General features: G+C 32.9%; 1 protein-coding gene and 1 pseudogene across 2 annotated transcripts; one reads left to right on the top strand and one right to left on the bottom strand.

Annotated features, from left to right (window-relative positions):
* The first annotated feature begins 1,443 nt into the window (after positions 1–1,443).
* LOC110647297 (non-structural maintenance of chromosomes element 4 homolog A) lies at positions 1,444–4,414 on the top strand. Of its 2 annotated transcripts, XM_021801059.2 has the most exons (7): positions 1,444–1,838; positions 1,958–2,038; positions 2,452–2,704; positions 2,788–2,875; positions 3,169–3,388; positions 3,487–3,578; positions 4,005–4,414. In XM_021801059.2, the coding sequence occupies exons 1-7, from the start codon at positions 1,664–1,666 to the stop codon at positions 4,260–4,262; spliced, it is 1,167 nt and encodes a 388-aa protein (XP_021656751.2). In that variant the 5' UTR covers positions 1,444–1,663; the 3' UTR covers positions 4,263–4,414. The 2 variants fall into 2 exon arrangements, with proteins under 2 accessions (XP_021656751.2, XP_021656752.2); XM_021801060.2 differs by lacking the exon at positions 1,958–2,038.
* Positions 4,415–5,083: 669 nt separating this feature from the next.
* LOC110647298 (enoyl-[acyl-carrier-protein] reductase [NADH] 1, chloroplastic-like) lies at positions 5,084–16,865 on the bottom strand (annotated as a pseudogene).
* Between the last annotated feature and the right edge of the window lie 3,032 nt (positions 16,866–19,897).

Here is a 19,897-nt window from a genome sequence, read left to right as displayed (position 1 = left end):
TTGCTGATTGAGAAATAGCATCAGGTTTTTATCAACATCTTTGCAAATTGTTAAACATAAATTATTCACTACCTGGCTTTCACCTAGCTATCGTGTGGTTGGTTACTTGGTTCATACATTCCTGTTGGTCTGCCAGGAGTGCTGATCTCTACCATTGAAAACAAAGGCAGGGAAATCAGGCTGCTAATAACTTCAATGATGCAACGAAACCGGCTATTAGATCGGCCACCCGAGCATCATAGGCAGGTCCCTCGATTTCAAAGTGGCAAACTCCAAATATAAGAAGGGCTTGAACACGGCGGCCAGCAGACCTTTGCTTGTTCTCTTAACTGTTCTACACTTCTGAACGCCTTCCTGTCTTTTTAGCAGTAGGCAAGCTTTGGGAGATCCATCTGCAAAAAGCAATAACGTCTTGGATTTCAGCTAAGGCAGCGAGCGAACACCTGCCTGTGGACCTTCCGACACCTCTCATGTCAAAGCTGACGGCAGTGAAGCCTTTGATGGCTAGTGTCACGGTAGTAACGGCGATTGGTGTGGGAAGCCTTCGGTAGGAAACACTAGCCTCAATGCAATTCCCTCTATGAGACCTCGGCATCCGCCCAATTTCGAGTATGGATGCACCAGCACCATTGTGGAGAGATATCCATAAACCCGAAAAAATTAATTTCCTGCAGATCGTAAAACGGATATATAATTAAACTATATGCAAATTTAAAAATTTAAGAAATTAATTAATTTTGAAATAATGAGTATCAAAGAGTATATTACGAAAAATTTGAATTTTTTTTATAATTAATTCTTAATTTGTATAAAAATAAAAAATAGGTAAAATTATAAAAAATTAAAATTTTTATAAAAAGAAAAAAATTTATTTTCTTTACAATTTTTTATAAAAAAAATAAAATAATTTATTTATTTTTTAAAAAAAAATACAAAGAAAGAAAATTATCACTATTTTTTACTTTTTTTTCTCAATTTAAATAAAAAATAAAACAACTCAAAACGTTCTTCGAGTAGAGCTACAAATTGCTAATTTTAATAACGTTTAGAATTAAATAAATTAATTAATTAAAAGAAATTTTAAATATATTTAAATATTAAACAAATATGAATTTATAACGACAAAATAAAATTATTTAAAAAGAAAGTAAAAATGACTTAAATTCAAATTAAATTAAGTACGAATAGATGAATATCGAGTTATTTTTTAAAAATTTAAAAATTTATATTTATTTAATTAAAAATGAATTTTTTTAGCTATTTTAAAAAAAAATTTTAAGTGACCCACTTTTAAATTATTTTTCAATAATTTAAAAAGCCTTTTTTTGTCATTTACAAATAATTGTTTTTATTAATAAAGTCGCACGTGTACTCTGAAAATCCACACGTTGGCCGTCCCTTGACGCCGAAGTAGTCTACCATTATAAATAAGCGCCATGAAAGAGAGACAGCTAAAGAGAGAGAAGCGGCTGGGGAGAGTGGAAGGAGGGAAAACGACTCTTCAAATCTCTCCATTGCAGGGCTTTAATGATTTCTCAGTTTCAGAATTTAGGGTTTTCCAATTCCAATATTCCATTAATCACGACTTTTCACCTCTTCAACTTCTCCTCTTTCGTTTCTTGTTCTGGAAGTTGTTCCAGTTTCAGGACGTAATCCAATATCCATGCCCCCACCCGTGAAACCAGAACCGGGAAATGCTTCTGCTGCTACCAGTGTTAACGTTAGTAGTACTCGAGCAGATGATGGTGGAGCCGATACGAGTGAATCTGGCCGTGCAGTCGCGGCCGGTGGCGCAGCTCTTCGAGCACGGTACCTCGCCGTGAAGAACCTCATTATTGGTACTTTCTTTTTTTTTTTTAATTTATAGTTTTTGCTACAATCGTTGTTTGGTTTATAAAAATTAAATATAACCCAATTATTCAGATACTAATTATTATTATTGGAACTGTTTGTGTAGACGAAAGAGATGATATTGGAAAGGTTGATTCTGATAAGTTCCGATCAATCTTTCATGAAGTGGAAAGCTTGCACCACCTAGGTATTCATTATTGTTTTCTGTTTAGTGATTGGCAGTTGTTGTTTAATTTGTGTTGTTGATTAAATTTGTAATCTGGTTAAGATGGATGCATTTAGTTTTTCTCTTCATTTTAAGATTAGAGAATCGAGTTTTTTGCCACTCATTGCTAGTCGTGGAGCAATCTTGATGTCTGGTAATTATCTGTTTTTGTTTTTATGACCCCATTCATTACTCTGATTAGTTTGTTTGTGGAGTAAATGAAAAATGATTATATTCTATTATTTGCAAAAATCTATTTACTTTATAAATGGCATTTGCTAATGACATTTGTTTGATTCCGTTTTCATTGCATTATCATTTTTTAGGATGTTAGTAGTTGCTTATGATTTCATTAACTGTTGTTTAACACTCCCACCCCCCATTATGAATTTCAGTACAGAAACCAAGAGAACAAGTTGCTGATGCAGAGGCCCTTTTAGACATCACAAAGTCGTTGTTCACCTATGTCAAGGCACAGGGCAATGATGGAATAACTGCCTCGGATTATATAACTTGTCTCCTTAGAGAATTTGGGCAACAAGGTGGGCCTAGCAGCAGCGCAGAAGCTGGCAGGGTCTTACTAGGCTGGAACAATATTGGAGTTGCAGTATCTCATATATTTAGGAGCTGTCCTGGGTGCTATACAATGTAATAGCAACAGAATTTTATGATTATAATTATTATTTTATAATTTTTCAATAGTTATAGATTCATTTCTGTTTCATCTGTAGGATTGGGGCTGCAGATACCGAATTAAAGGTACGGAAGGCTGCTGTTAGAAAACGTATGAAACCAACTGAGAGTATTCAGCCTGAAGAGGTAAGATGGTTTTAACCAAGTTACACTTTTTCATATCTCACTAAAAAATGATGGAAGGACTTATTATACCTTGGACAGCCACTGAAGATGACTTTTATTGCTTTATATTTAACAAAAGAACTGAAATTTGCAATTTCTGTTTCAACCAAGTTGAAACCTGAAACTGCTAGCTTCTTAATTATTCAGGATTCGCCCTTGCTTTATAAATGTTATTTATCTGCAATTTCATGTGTTTCCTGAGTACATATTTCATAATTTGCCCATCGTTGCTCATGGAATTTTACCTTGTTCAGGTTGTTGATGACCATTTGGCAAAAGAGAGAATGGATACAGACAACAATATGGCAACAATGTTTAATATTTTAAGGAAGAAAAAAAGTGTCAAGCTCGAAAATTTAGTGTTGAATAGAAACTCATTTGCACAGACCGTGGAGAATTTGTTTACTTTGTCATTTCTAGTTAAAGATGGGCGAGCTGAAATAAAAGTGAATGAGAATGGCTGGCATCTAGTTTGTAAGATCCTTAAATGCTTTTTTCTTCCATATCTTTGTAAGAGGGTAAGTTTAGTTTCTCACTGCTCTTCTCTCTCTCTCTCTCTCTCTACATGTCAGCTCCAAGGAATGCGGCTGCTGCCAGTGCAGTTATATCAGGGGAGGTTGTATACAGGCACTTTGTCTTCAAACTCGACTTCAAGGATTGGAAGGTATTTGGATGCTGATTTCATAATCTAGATTTACATTGGTTGCAATATCTGTGAACTTCGTGCCATCTGTAAATGATTTAAAAGGACAATTTTCCTGGTAAATGCGGTGGGCGAAGATGGTATGATGTTGTTGAACATATTACTGTAACCTACCTACTACCTGGCTGTTGAGCAGAATATATATTGTAGCTGGACCGTATAATATGATGCTTAATTTTACTTATAAACTGGAAACCGTGTTATGAATACCAAATAGCCCTCTGTACTTGCTAGCTCTATTTTGTTCAGCCTACTTGCCTCTGGGTTATTAATTTATTTTCTGATTATATATCTGACAGAACAACTAATTCTTCATTGCTTGTGTATGGTTTCCAAAAATTCTTTTTTTTTTTTCCCACTAAACATGTGCCAATGTGAAATTTGCAGTTAATGACTTCATTGGTTGGTGTTGGGGAGGAGTTGATGCCAAATAGGAATCAAATAAACCTAACATATGATGGCCAACAAAATCTAACGTTTGAAGAATCTCAAGAAGCAGGACCTACCACTCCCATTAGGAAGTTGTCCAGGAACCGTGGCTTGGTGTTACAGGAAGAAACAGTTGTGGAAGACTCATCGCCTGAGAGTGATAATACTCGAGCAAGCACAGCCCTCATTCGGAGAGGGAAGCGTAAGATGAGGTAACGATTGTGGGGATATAAAGCACTAATATTAGTTTTTGCTGTAATTAGGATTTCCTTGTAAATGATATAGTCAATTAGTCAAATAGCTCTCTACATGTCAAGAATCCTACTTGTAACTAGCACTACTATGAATGACATTATAATTTTCTGTCATACGCCCACATTGACATCTGTGAAGATTTTCTTTTTGATAGCTTGTCATAAAGGATCATGTGGTTTTTGAATCTTTTGTACAGCCTTATGAATTTCTGAGCAAAATTTTTGCAGACAAGAATGAAGTAAATATAGTGAATTGCTACTCAATCTGAAGCTCATCTTGCGTAGGTTATATGCCATGGCCACCGCAAACATTCATGATAATGACAAGTCTCTAACTATTCTTAGTGACGATATACCTAGCTAGTGTACTTCTCTAGTAATAGGTAAGGTGGGATTTGTAAATTGTGATTCCAAGTTGGGCAGGGAATGGTAAGCTAACAATGGTAATGTAAACTAGCCTAGCTGTGTGCCAGACCTATGTTTATCAGAAGCAACTAGTGAATATGAAATGAATATTCTTCTTACTAAATAGCCCAGCTGTGTTTAATTTGGAAATTTCTATGCCAAGCAAGCAAACATGCGTATCAGTGCAGACATTAAAGGAAGAAATAATTCCTACTAAAATGTCATAAATTATCCTCTCATCAAAAGGGGGTTTAAGTCGGCTATTCCCCATACATGATATAGATTATAGATTAAATAAAAAAAAAAAAAAAGAAACAACATATATTTTGAAAAATTTTGGGAAGTCAAGTGAAGAATGTTTTAATTTCAACCAGACTTTCAGTTATACTTTGGAATGTCAAGGTTTGCAAATATTGGGCTGTCAACTCCTACTCCCATTGCATTTAGACCATTGTCCACATACACAACTGCACCAGTAATAGCTGAAGCCAAAGGTGAAGCCAGGAAGACAGCTGTACTCCCCACCTCTTCTGTTTCAATGAACTCACGTTTAGAAAAGTTTAAAGGAAGAAAAATGTGGGAAGCAATGCATGTAATTCAATTGCAGTATTTGGTCTAAATTTGTAAAGCATTGTTTAATCTAGTCATTTACTTGTGGTACAAAAAAAAAAAACAATCAAAAGAGAAGATCATCATGAAGAAAGGAAAAAGAAAATCATTTTGGGAAATTGATTAAAGGAAACTTCATATTTTACAGAAACTAGCTAAGTATTCCTCTCCCCTAAAAAAAAATAAATATTTTGGCAGTACAACCAAATGCAAACAAAGCTATAGGGTTGTTCATACTCACCTGTAGATAGTTCCTTCTGCAGAGGTGCATTAGCCAATGAGTAATCAATCATCATATCAATAAAGCCTATTGCTTTTGCAGCTCGACTTCTTAATGGACCTGAATTTCAAAAAGCATGAAAATGTGATAACACATCTATAATTGTAAGTTCCAGAAAACAGGTTAAAGAAAAATAGTTTATACAAATTCTGAGCAGGTTTTGGATTTTGCATTGTCTACCATTTGCTCAAATGGAGAGGAAAAGAGAGAGGATGGGGGGAATGAATTTAATTGCATGTTCTTGCAAGCCAAGATAGCAAGACCATTTGGAAATCTTGCTAATCATTCCACTTGCATCTTAATAGTGCAACAAATTATTGTAAAGATCATGTGCATCAAACCACAACTAATAAAATTTAAATTATCAATTCTTGGAAAATCAAATTCAAACTAGTTGGTTAGGTGTAATTTGAAGGGACCCATCCGTACTTTCAGATACCACTGACCATCAACACTTCCAGAAATTCAAGAGAGCAAGGTTAAGATCCAGTTCCCAATAAGACAAAAAGGGCAGATTCTTGAGTAGTATATGGACACAACTCATCCTCAGCTATAGCCTCTGGAGAACCATGGCAGCCATTTTTTATATGCAGGTGGTTGCTTCCGTCAATGTGGATAATACCAGGATGTTTTAGTTATATTTACAAACTATATTTTGGTAAGTCAGTGAAATTATTTCCCCATTAGGAGTGGATAAGCTATAACTGGTAGCGTGATGAGTCAAAGAGAAGCTAGCAAGTTGTAACGGAGTCCAGCTGAAGCATGTGCATCCATAGAAAGAGGTGAGAGGATCACAAAGAGTCTATGCATTTCTACTAGAAATCTTCTAAATAATTAACAAGTGATGGTGATAATGATATTTGAATCACATGCATGCAGTAGATGAGTAGAGTCTATAGCTACATCAAAAAGTCTCTAATCTTAAAGTTTGAAATCAGGAGTTCTCAATAATTCACAAGCATGGGCCAGCATGACAAAAAATAGTTCCAAGTTTTGGGTAATTAGACCCCTTCTGAATCTTAAGTAACCAATTTACCTGCAGATATAGTGTTGACTCTGATTTTGTGCTTTCTTCCAGCCTCAAAAGCTAGAACCTGAATCAGTACAGAAAAAAGTTGAAAATTTTGAAATGGATGCTAGAATATGATCAGCAAGTGAGATGCAGTTTATGTTAAAGAAACAATAAAACCCACCCGTGTGTCGCTTTCTAAAGCACCCTTTGCTGAACTCATACCTCCACCATATCTGTGCATGTGAAACAATTTGAAATGGTTTTTCTTTTCAAAAAAAAAAAGGTAATGTTTTTTGTGAGATATAGAGAAGCAATCCCAAACGTGCCGTACCCTGGAATGATCCTTTCAGAAGCAATGTAGGTTAGAGAAATTGAAGAACCACCTGTAACATCAACATTCAACACCAAAAGTCAAGTTCTAACAACACTCTTTGGCCTACCAAGATTCTGATCTTAATACACCATTTGGGTTTTCAAAGAAGAAGGGTGGAGTGAGATAAATATAGGGATAAAAATTACATATAATAGGAGAGGAAATTGGATAATAACTGTACCTGGATTCAATATAGGAACAAAATGCTTCCGTAAGGAAACAAATGAGTAACTTGATGCAGAGATGGCCGCAAGATATCCGTTCCTTGATGTCTCCAGAAGAGGTTTGCTAACCTGAGCAATTGAAGATTAAGTACCACAACAATCTAGAAAGAGCAGTGCAAAAAAGGAAAATGTCAATGGCACTGAACCTCTGGCCCATTGGCGAGTACACAAGGATGTCAATGCTGCCAAAATCCTGCTTCACTGATTCAACTAGCTCTTGCAAGACAATATTACATATTACCAATCAGTAACTGCAGCCCATTTTTAAACCCAAAAGTATGGCTTCGGTAAAAAATACACTAAATCCACTCAGCAAAATAACAGGAATATATTGATGAATTTCAAGGCTGGAAATAGATCATGATATGTTGAGTAGGAAGTGAATTCATTTCTATACAAAATAGAAAACATAGCGAACCCCAATATCCAAGCAGCAACTTTACGCTTCATGAACTATATTATGCAATGCTGAACGCTGACCTCCTAGTTCATTCAAATTGTTGCATCATAGACATGAGAGCAAGGAAGAGAACAAAGAAATTGTGACTCAAATTGTTTTTAATATAGAAAACAGCAGAAGTAAACTAGGATTCAGAACATTCACATAAAATATTAACACATTATTACTCCATATCTTTCCTTGACCATCTTGTATATGCATGCTAATTCATAAATGAACAATTTAATCTAAAGAATGATTTATCACGTGTCAAAACAATGGAACTTAGTTAAACAATAAGATCTTATTTTAAAAGTAAATCATGTCCGTTAATGAGCTTTAGCTCGATGGTACTAAAGTCGTCTCTTGGATTATGAGGTCTTGAGTTTGAGTCCGGGTTGGAGCCAATTGTACCAAAAAAAAAAAAAAATGCAAATCATGTCCATCTAATCAACTAGTAGATGGATCAGATAAAGCAAAAATAATGACTCCACCAATAAAACAAATTATTATACATTCTAAAAAGTAAAAATGAACTTTGTGTCACTGTTCCTATGGAAGTATTGTGACTATTTGTTGTGACTAAGGGATGGGATGAGCTAGACGAGTTGACTTAGGTGGGCTGGTGGACTGAATGTAATAGACAGGGCAATATTCTGGTATTTTGTAGGGGTTAGTAAAAATAGGGGAAGAATAGTTGTAATTGGGCACCTACAATCAATAACAAATGCAAAATTCTTCCCTCTCTTATTCTCTGATTCTAATCTCATCCCTTTCTATTTCTCCTCACCCAGTCTAATTCTCTTCTCACCTAGTCCCTTTCTATCTCTTTCTCTCCCTATTTCTCTATTTCAGTTATTGTGCAGGTCTGATGTGTAACACTATTTTACCTCAAAGTCTCAAACCTAGCTACAAGAAACATAGACGTGACACTGGTGCCCCCGCCGCTCTTTTCTTCTGATTTGAATTTTGCTATTCTCTTTGCTCTCAAGAAATTTTGTTATTCTTTTTTTTTTTTTTTCTATTTTTATTTTAAATTACTTTAGTTCTTGAAGTGTATTTTATTTTTTAAACTATCATTTTATTGATGAAATATCAAGACTTCCATCAAAATATAAGAAAAATAAAATCCTCATCTTTATAATAATATAATTTATGCATTTTTTTAGATTTCTAAACTGTTGACACTCTTTTTAAAATAGTGATGAATTCTTTAGCTTTTTTAAGTTCCTGCACATTTTCTTTTTAAAAGTGAACAATATTGACAATTTTTCTAAAATAATAATAAACTTGAGTTGACATTTTTATTCTAAAAAATATTTGGATTTTAAGTAACCCAATAATTATTAAATCTTCAAATAATAATCTATTTGATGAATTTAACTACAAATATTGTGATGAAATATCGTAATTTTTTGCTTGTTAATATTATGGTTAAGTGATATCATGTGTTATTTTTTTACAGATATTAAATACACTGTCTCAATACACTTGAAAGAGGGATATTTAGGCTCCATTTGTTTAGTAAAAAATAATTTGTTTATGAAAAATATTTTCTGTTATTTGGTTGTAATGTTAAACTATATGTGCTTAAGTCATGCATAGTATGACAATCTTTCATTTTCTAGAGGAAATCATAAGATTATCAAAATTTTAAAAATGAAAAATGACTTCTTATTATGAAAAGTGAAAGTCATTTTCCTTAAAAATGACTTAATTTTTCTTTTGATCAGGAAAATATTTTTATTGACCCATTTTTTTTAGTTCCCTAAATGCTAGAAAATAAGGAAATATTTTCCATAAAACAAAAGGAGGCTTAGATTTGGAAATTCATATATTCATGTAAAGAAAATAGCATTTTATTCAATGCATCACAACATACAAGTAATAAATATTTTGAGATATATTTCTTTATCACTGTTGATTTGGCATCCAATTAAGCAGTATGCATATAGTTTATGTGTTACATAGTTATAGTAGAAGGATTGAATTTGACATCAACTGAAAAATGACTAAATAAAATTTCTAATTAGTAATAAATAGTACTCTTTTAAAATTATATGAATATAATATTTGAATTATCATAAAACTAGAATTTTATTTTTCAATTAAAAATTTTATTTTAATTTTTAATCATACCAACAACAATATTATTATTACCTGCAGCATCACACAGCGTACACCAACTTTTACATAGCCAAAAGTCTAAAACGATACCTGAACAGTCCATTTTGAGGCCCCTGAGTATGTTTTTACCTGCAAAGACCCACAAATAACAGCATAACCGAGAATATAATGTAATTATATGCCGTCCATCCCATAAATTAGATGAAATATTATTATTACATCTTCAGGAACATCCTCGGGACTGTCAAAAACTGATTCCATTGGATAAACTTTGGTAATTTCCATTAAGGAACCATCTGGCAATCTGAACAATCAATTTAAGTATCTGTTAGCAGGGATTTAGTGACAGGTTTTCGAGCATTTAATTATCTGGTCATAATTGAGGAAACACCGAATATGTTCTTACGTGCGTGATTCATCAAATTTCCCACGCCGTAGACTGCTTTCAAATATGTTTAGTGCCTGGACAGATGAAACTTTTCATAAGAAACTGTACAGCTTTATCTGCTAGTTCAGACTCTCAAACACCAGAAGGGAATTAAGTTAGAAAAATTTACACACAGGTACCCATGTACCAACAATAATCTCAGCACCTGCAGCAGCAAGAGATTTTGCAATAGCCCATCCATATCCATTGTCATCGGCTACACCAGCAACAAATGCTCTCTTACCTGAAAACAATTGTCCCATTGTTAGATGTATCAAGAATCAACTGACCATGGAAAAAATTATCAAAAGCCAATGCTCAACACTGGAACGGTAAAACAGTAATATCTTATTTCCAGCATTCTTTATAGATGTATGCAGCCAACAGTATGGGTTCCATTGCCTTCGGACTTTTCTCTGTCCCCTCCATTTAGACCTAACTCCTACATCTTAAGACTAGTTTAATGATAACATATGAACAAATAACTCCTTTTTCACACCAATGACCACTGCTTTTCAGGAAAATGTACTAACAGAACACAATTTCAGCCAACCTATAGCTTTTGTAACACCTCCTTACCCAATCTACAATGTAGCCAAGCAAAAGAATGCCACATCTTATGCCAAAGCACCTAATCTTGTCTTATTCAATTGAATATCAACTTAATTTCATCATAATTTAAACCAAGGAAATTTTAAATGGAAACTACAAGAGTTTTCCGTATTTTTAATATTCTACCTGTTAAAGAATTGACCTGTTACAATTATCCATATTGGAAAATCTCAAATTCATAACAATTTCAAAATCACAACTCATATTTCTTTATCTATTCACATCCATTTCTATACATAAATTTCCTTCATTTCATTCATTTACAAAATGTACACATTTATCATACATTTTAAAATTTAATTACAAATTTTGTGTTTAATTACAATACACATGGTCATGCACTATTTTGGGCCACCGATCTCTACCAGAATTGTGTACGGAAGTGACAATGACCACTACTGCAGATTAGTCCAAAATCTCTGTCCAAGTCTACTGAGTCTTATTGCCTGGACCTGCACGAGGAGAAACCATCGTGCTAGGCATTTCTGCTTAGTGGTGCACTACATAATAAAAGTACAATATACAAACAAAATAATTTTCATGCTTGTATGAAATAAGGAAAATGCACATTTAAATATTCATAAACCATTTAAAAGAATATAGAATTTATAACATCAAAATTTTATAGTCATTTCATTTGTTCAACTATATAATGATTTTGGATACTTTTCGCAATATTCTTTTCTCGTTTCCTCATGTTTCCATATTTTTACGATCTTTGAAAATATTTGGTTTCAAAGGATCTTTCCTTTTCTTTATTTCGATATTCAACTTTCTCAATTTATCTTAGTGCCCAAAGTAACATTTAACAGGACCGTTTGGACTGGATATGCGGGTTTTATTGGCGTTGAATACTCGGTGTCTCGGGCCGTCATACCGTCGGACACATCAGTGTCTGCCAAGTATGCAATATAATTGGGCATAAAAGCCATGAGAATAATTATATCGGACACTTGATACCTACCAATAATTATTTAAAGCAATCATGAATAAGTGATAACCATATTGGATACTTGGTGCCTGCCAATGGTATCCGGGCATAGAAGTCATGGGCAGTACTGCTAATCTCATCCCTTCTTGGTATGTCAATCTATCCAACCATTCCACTACTGTTTAGGCATACTTGGGCTAATTTATTTTTATTAGCAATTAAATATTCTCATTATTTCATCATTTCGTTATCATACTTTCATCACGGGAACATTGGTTCCAAATACAATTTCATATGCCATTCATGCTTAACATGCCATTAGCATTCATCACAATTCACATTTTAAAGAATTATGTTTATATTTCATAATTTCTAGGTTTGGTACCTCAACTTCCTTAGTAAATTTGACTAAGGTACAACAGGAATTAGGCCATACATTCTTTATGAGAATTATAGATCTATGTCCTATGTTTATTTTGTTTTTAGAATCATTCAATTTGCATTTATGTAGCTTGAGTTATGGCCATTTTGCCAAAACTGTTAGGTGATCAATTTCCAGTTTTCAGGTCACTTCTAGAATCCAGGCAGATTTCTGGACTCACTTTGTCAAGCAAATTTGAATAGGCTACAGTTATAATTTAGCATCATGGTCCGTATACGAATTGTTCCCCTGTGTCTTAGGATTACACAGGTTCAAGAATTATTCAATTTTGAGTTTTGTAGAGTAAGTTATGCTCAATTAAGTGTGTACTATTCATTTAGTCATTTTCAGGATTCCATATTTGCATTTCCGAATTCCAGCCATAATTTAGGTATCTTCCAGTCAGTTTCAGGTCAAGTATTCTTCATAGAAGTGGTTCCTCTATATCTTAGATTTTCAACAAGGTAAAATTTACCTCATTTGGAATTATATACGGTGAGTTATGTCCAAGCAAACAAGACATGTTCAGATGCATTCTTTACTAATAACAGGACAGGGTCTAGGCAGTTTTTGGAGCCCGAATTTGGACAAGTTGCAATTAGAATTTGTCATTCTATTCTTCATGAAAGTTATTTCTTTATATCTTAGCTTTTCTACAAATTAAGAATCATCTCATTTGGAATTTCCTATAGTGAGTTATACTCATTTAATCCGGACTATTTAGAGTGTCCTACTCCTAGGTTCCAGATTTTGTGACTTATTTTTTAGCAATTATTCAAGGTATTTACACACAAAATTGGAGGAACTTATCCTTATGAAAGTTTTAGTATATTGTCTTATCTTTAATTTGCCATTAGTTTCACATCAGTTGGAATTATGTAGCTCAAGTTATGAGCATTTAATCTCACTAGACTCAAGCTGTTTAGATTCACACTTAATGCACCAAAACCAAATCATTTAATTTCTTCACCATATTATTTATGTTCCTCAATAAATACACATCAAATGGTCATAATACAAGCATAATAGCATTAAATAGGCTTCATATAATGAAAACCCTAATTGTATAAATCCTAACTTAATTAGCAAAAACTTTCAAAATTCATGAAATTACTTAGCACTAACCTTGATTACAAGTCTCAATCACTCTTGATTAACCTTCAATTCACCAAAACCCTTGTCTCGTCTTCTTAGTCTCCCCAAGCCAAATTCCTTCATTCAATAGCATCCATGATTTCAATCAATATTCATAGAAATCTCCACAATCAAACCTAAATTCCATAAATTCATAACCAATTAAGCTCAAATCTCAACTTACCTCAATTGGCCAACACTCCTTCACTAATCTTCCAAATTTCCTAAAATCCTTGCTTGCTTTCTTCAAATCAAGGCTTGATATAAGGTTTTCTCTTGATTTGCTATAAAAATGATGGATGAATTTATGGATTTTAAAGCTTGGAAATGAAGCTTCAATAGAGGATATAGAGAGAGAGTGGACGGCAAGGTGAGGGAAGAAGAAGATGAAGATGACTAAGATGAGGTGATGGTGATGATGAGGTGTTTAATGAGTTGGCATTATAATTAATATTTTTATGTTACATAATTACCTAAATAATTATAAGTATAATTCTAATTATAATTATTAAAATTCAACAATTCCATCTATGTCCCCATTAAATTTTCATACTTCTTTTAATTAATTAAATCTCATTTTGATACATCATTCTCGCTTAATTTAATTAACATTTTGATCAAAAGTCAACTCTTCAAGTGAATTGATCAAAATGCCCTTCATTGAGTTATAGTTCATCTTTTTCAATAATACCGATTAAGTCCATAACCCGATGGTCACTTTAATTTTTATTCTGCTTATCTTAATTAATTTCTATCTCATTTTTATTCTTTATGCTGGCTTTGAATAATACTATTCACAGACCGGAAATAGTACTATTCAGAGCTCAGAATTCTCGGGACGTTACAGTTTCTTTTCCTAGTCTTCAAGCTTCCATGCCTCACTAATGTGATAGAAAGAAAAATGATATCTGCATTTTTATTTGACCTCATAATTCATATTTACGGAAAATGTATTCATCTGCTTTGTCTATTTTATTTGACATTATTTTATAGAATTAGACATTCACAATCCCAATTGCAAGGTAGCTTGTGTCCACATTGAAAGTATGAGATTCTAGCCTCAATGGCTGCTTTTAGGGTGTGGATCTCCTAAGTTCATGTTAATAGTATCAGAACCATCCACTATGACTCCTTGTTGCAATCGCGTGGTGCACGTGGTGATGTTAGAATTGCAGTACTCACACAAGGCTAAGTTAAGCTAGTGCAACTCCAGCCTGCGTAGGCACTAAGGCTATGGAGCGTGGTGGAATGTTACAATCCTAATTGCAAGGTAACTTGTGTCTCACATTGAAAATATGAGATTTCGATGTGGGCCATATATGGACTTGAGCTTTACAACCTCAATGGCTAGCTTTTGGGGTGTGGTTCTCCAAAGTATGTATCACAAGCAAACAAATCTAACTTCAAAGTTCAAACACACGTATTTATTTAGCAACACCAAATTGACATATTGTTCAGATGCTGCTAGTTCCATGGGTATAACTTAGGGGAACTTTGCCTAAGCAACGATCTTTGTAGGCTACAAGCACATAGTAAAGAAAGAAGCATATCTGATGCAGAACAAGAACACAAGAGGATCAAGAGAAGCAAATTTTCAAGATACAAAGGAAGAGAAAAAAAATTCTCAAAACTCATATTAATTCTCAATAAAATCCCTAGATGACATGTATTTATGGTAAAATAACTAGTCTTTTTACTACTAGGATTAGGAATCCTTAAACAAGAAAACCCTACTAATTAGGAATCCCATATCAACACAAGATTCCCAAATAACAAACTAATACATCTAATAGAACTCTATAAATATTCCTGAATAATAATAAAATTCCTAAACAATAGAAATTCAAACTTCCTAATTATATACTAAATACAATTCCTAAGTTGAGTCTTCTTCTAATACTACATCAATGTCAAAATTTATGATTTCCAATGAAATAGAATCATTAGGAGCAACACGAGAAAACTTCAATGTCAAGCCTAAGCACTTGTAAGACCATTCTAAGCTTACAGTAGACAGCAATAGCACAATATGGGAATTTTATTTTTTTATATTTTATTCTGTACCAGTTATTCTGAATAAAGTACAAAATTTCACAATGAGTGAAAATACAGATATCGTAATTGTTTAAAAATTTGAAGAACAAACAAAGATGCATAACCTCTTAAATCAACAGGCAATCCTGGCAGAGGCTTGTTCTCCTTTGGTGTAGACATTGCTCTAGTAACAAGGCTTCTATATTTTATAGGCGCTAAAGTAATGCTTTGTAAGAATGGCTGCTTTGATAGGATGTGAGAAGAGTTTTTGAGCCCAGTCCAAGATTCCTCTTTAGACTAGGTGCTAAAACTAGCTATGCTTGACATAAATACTTTGTTAGAATAAGATAGGCAAGGATTGAGTGTTGCCATGTGTGTAATAGGAGTCACAGTCACAGCCACAGCCATGTTTTTTATTTCAAATTACCAAAGTTCACAATGGCCTGCAAGATAAGCAAAATGATACATGATCAACACAGGAACATAGTAATGCCTATTTATTAAACTGTTACGTAGAATTGCATCACAATGAAGTTATCCACAATACAATTTACAGAATGTGAAGATCATCAAAATTGCCAATAAAATCACAAACCAAATCTATTTAGTTTGAAAGTCAAAAAAGCAACATTTTCATCACTAAATTACCGACTAGAATTACTTTATCTAGAAGTAACCAAAACAAAGAATTCTAATCAGTAGCAAATTTTGAATATGCACATAAAAAAATGGCGTTAATGATTTTCTGGCTGAAATTATTTACAATAACAAGCAAAATTTAGCCATGAACCAGGAAACGCAAAAGCATTCCCAATTCTTTGAGAAGAACAATTTACATGGAAAACATTTTATGTCAAAAGTAGTGAAGGCCTCCATTGGAAATGCTAAAAGCACTCATCTATGAACAACAAAGTACCAATAGAAGAGTATTACGACCCTAATAGCCAGCCAATATCACAACATATATCAAACCCAACTAACATTTCAGCATGCCAAATTAAAGGATTTTGTTAAAAGCTACTAAACAGGAAATGGGTTCAACCAGATGTAGATAAATGCAGCAGTAGCAGCAGCATTTTACTTCCTGATCACAGAATACAATCTCATATGCAAATGGTAGTAGAAGATCAATGAGCCTTTGAAACATTTAACACAAAATGTAATAAAATGAGAAGATCCCAATGATTAAAACAACATTTTCTTTGCTTACAACAATACAAACTCACTGAACTGGAATCACAGAGATGGTATGGAAGCCCACCAGTGCGACGCCAGTAATTTGAGAGGAGGAAATAATGAGTTGGATATATACATAAATGTGTATATAATGTAAGAGTTATATATGTGATCTGCGAGGGATTTGATGAAACCGACTTGTGGTTTTTCTAGGAGTCGGGACTTGAGAAGCTTTGGAATTGCCGAGGGAAACAGGTGGAATGGGCTTTCTGCTCTGCTGGCTTTGGCGCCCCGTCGAATGTGGTCCTGGGGCAGCGGTTCGGTCCGGCCCAAACCGCCGATTCTGATTTGAGGAGGGACAACCAGGATCAGACCAAATTGATTTGATTCTTTATGGTTTCATACTTTCATGCCTAGCCGGTCGTGTTTAGATTTCATTTAAGTTCGCAGGCTAATTCTACTTTTTACGGGTTTCGATTTTCATTTGTAAATGGTTTGATTTGGTTTAATTTCAAGACAAACCGATAATTTTCCTTTTTAAAAGATAAATATATATATATATATATATATATATATATATATATATATTTTAAATTTTGGAAAAGTTGTGCTAATTAAATTTATACAAGGAAAATAATGATTGCAAGTGTATGTAAATAATAGATTAAAAAATAAAACATATATCTTATTAAATTTAGAATTTATTACACATTATGATATTAATACAAAGTGAATAAAATTATAAAGAATATAAGTTACATGAATTGCGAAAATGAAAAAAAAAAATAGATATAATTTATTCTAATGCAAATTAAAAAAAAATTACATGAATTTAATAAAGTAATAAAGTATATGGAAATTTTGTTTCAAAGAGAAAAATTAAAGTAAAAAATTGGCTTAAGCTTAGTTATTGTATAATTAAATTTTCCATGTATATATGTATAATTAATTATTTTATTTATTTATAATGTTAATAATAAGTAATATTAATTACATTGATTAATTATCAAGTAGCAGTGATTACTAAGTGGTGATAGTGGTGGTAACGACAACAATAGTTAAGTTGTGGTGGCAACAGCGACGAAGTAAAGTAGTGATGATAATGATCAAGTGGTAATAGACGTAATAGTAGCTAAGTAGTGATTACAATAGTCAAGTAATAGTAGTGGTAATAGCAATAGTGATAATAGAATGATATTAGTGGTGGTAATAGTTACAGAGTAAGAATAAATAATGATCGAAGCAGTGATAATCAGATAGTAATAATAATGATAGTATTAACAATAAATGAAAAAAAAATAAAAAAAATAATTATAATTATATTTCTTTTTATATAATAATTATTATATTTATCATCTCATTACATTAATTTTTTTTATTTTATTAAATAATATAATTAAATATATAATATAATTATAAATACATTAAAAATTTAATTATGTCACATCAAATATGACAAAAAATGACCTAAAAGCTTATTACATCATGATGATGGATATATACAAAAGCAGCTGCAATTTCTTTCACAATTTTTGAGAAATTTAATTCATGTTTTTCTCCACCATTAAAGGATGAAAAACAAAATCACCAACTTTCAAATTCAAAAGATATGTTGTTAAATATAAATTTATTTCACCCATCGTATGTAACTCTTAATTTTTTGTGTCGTTGCATAATCATTTTATGTTCAAGACGCCTTTATGTCGATCCACCAAATACCATTTGTTGTTGATAAAGGAATTACATAATGACTTCCATGCATGTCAAAAATATTTTGCCTTATCTATTGGCAAATTTTAACAACATCACCTCAACTCCTATGCTTGATAAAGTTTTACACAGAAAAAGACATGATCTCAGCCATGGCAGTCGGATTGAAGCCGTGTTATTTGGCCCTTTGTTCAAAAGACAATCTTAGTTAGGATCTTTTGAAGCTGAGAAAACCATACCTTATTCCAATAACCAGAGTCTCCCCTTCAACAAGAAGACAAGTTAAAGATTTGGGAACGACAGCAACCCCACACCAATTATGGAGAAATTTCATGTAGGATAATTTACATAGAATGATAAATTAGGTTCCATTTAACAATATTAGATATTTTAGGAGCTATTAATTATTTTAATAATTATTAGCAGTTAGATATTAACTATTAACTATTTATATTGTGATTTAAGCAGAAATATTCGATAAATAGTTATTAGATTAGCTATTAAATATAAAAATAACAGTATCATCTTGTTGACTCTAATCAAAATGATTCATCAACCTCTAAAAGTTAAAAGGTTAACTTCTTATTAATCACTCTTTTAATATCTGAACACTAATATAAATGTTATATTATCAAACAGTTTAAATAAGAGAGATAATGTATCAAACATTACCTTAACGCCTTTGTCGAATAGGACTTTAATATGAACAAACATGTATATATAATAGGTCTTAAAAAATTATATCATTAGATAATTATTATTATTATTATTTTAAATATCAATAATTACGTTTACATATTTATCCATCTCCTATTACGACATGCTATCACCGCTTCACGTTATGATTTCTTCGATTTATGACCTTATATCAAAGTTGACAAACACATGGGCAGAACAAAAGGTGATCAACAACCTCTAATTCAATTTCACATAATGGGCAATTGGTATTTTCTGTGGTAATAGTGGGGAAATTACCAGGAGGGTGTGAGTTTGAAAATAAATTACCAAAGGGGGGGCATTTTTGGTGATGTGGAGAGGAGAGAGAGAGAGAGAGACCAATATAAATAGCGACCAGGTACTAAATTATAAAATAAAAACTTATTTTGGACTGAAACGTAAAAAAAAAAATTACCTAGCTAGGTGGTACCCATGGCAGCGCCTAGTTGATCAACAGTAAGATTCTCTGAATTTTCGAAATGTCTGAAAAAAGGGAATGTCTGGGAATGTATGAGAAAAAAAAAGAGTGGTTAGTTGACTAAGGGAGCTGAGTGCTACCTATGGTAGTGCCTAGTTGCTGTGGCGTGGGGCCCAGTTGCTAGACGGTACCTATGGTAGCATCTAGCTTGTTGGCGGTTGCTACCCATGGTAGCACCTAGCTGCCATGCGTCACTCCCACTTCACATCAGCAGTCTTACTCACACTTCACATCAACAGTGTTACATCAGTAGTAGGTAGACTCTGGTTATAGTAGCACCTAATAGTGCTATTTATACCCCCCCCCCCCCCCCTCTCTCATTTATGCATATTTCATTTTATAGACAGACAATGAAATCTTATACATAAGCTCTCTCCAATATTTTAAGGTATGTGTAGTATATATGTATATGTGTTTCTTTTTTTAAATTATATGTGATAATAAATTTGATATTAAAGAAAATAATTTATATATTAGTAAAATACTTT

The sequence above is a fragment of the Hevea brasiliensis genome, chromosome 3 (assembly GCF_030052815.1).
Source record: "Hevea brasiliensis isolate MT/VB/25A 57/8 chromosome 3, ASM3005281v1, whole genome shotgun sequence".
NCBI classification, from domain to species: Eukaryota; Viridiplantae; Streptophyta; class Magnoliopsida; order Malpighiales; family Euphorbiaceae; genus Hevea; species Hevea brasiliensis.
The sequence above is the reverse complement of the archived record's forward strand: the minus strand, read 5'-3'. Positions and strand labels throughout refer to the sequence as shown.

Bases quoted from the DNA above. Each gene is read 5' to 3' on its own strand.
- LOC110647297 (XM_021801059.2), top strand. From the start codon at position 1,664: ATGCCCCCACCCGTGAAACCAGAACCGGGAAATGCTTCTGCTGCTACC. The intron at 2,039-2,451 runs GTATTCATTATT...TATGAATTTCAG, and splicing joins GGAAAGCTTGCACCACCTAG to TACAGAAACCAAGAGAACAA. The intron at 3,389-3,486 runs GTAAGATCCTTA...TCTACATGTCAG, and splicing joins GAATGGCTGGCATCTAGTTT to CTCCAAGGAATGCGGCTGCT.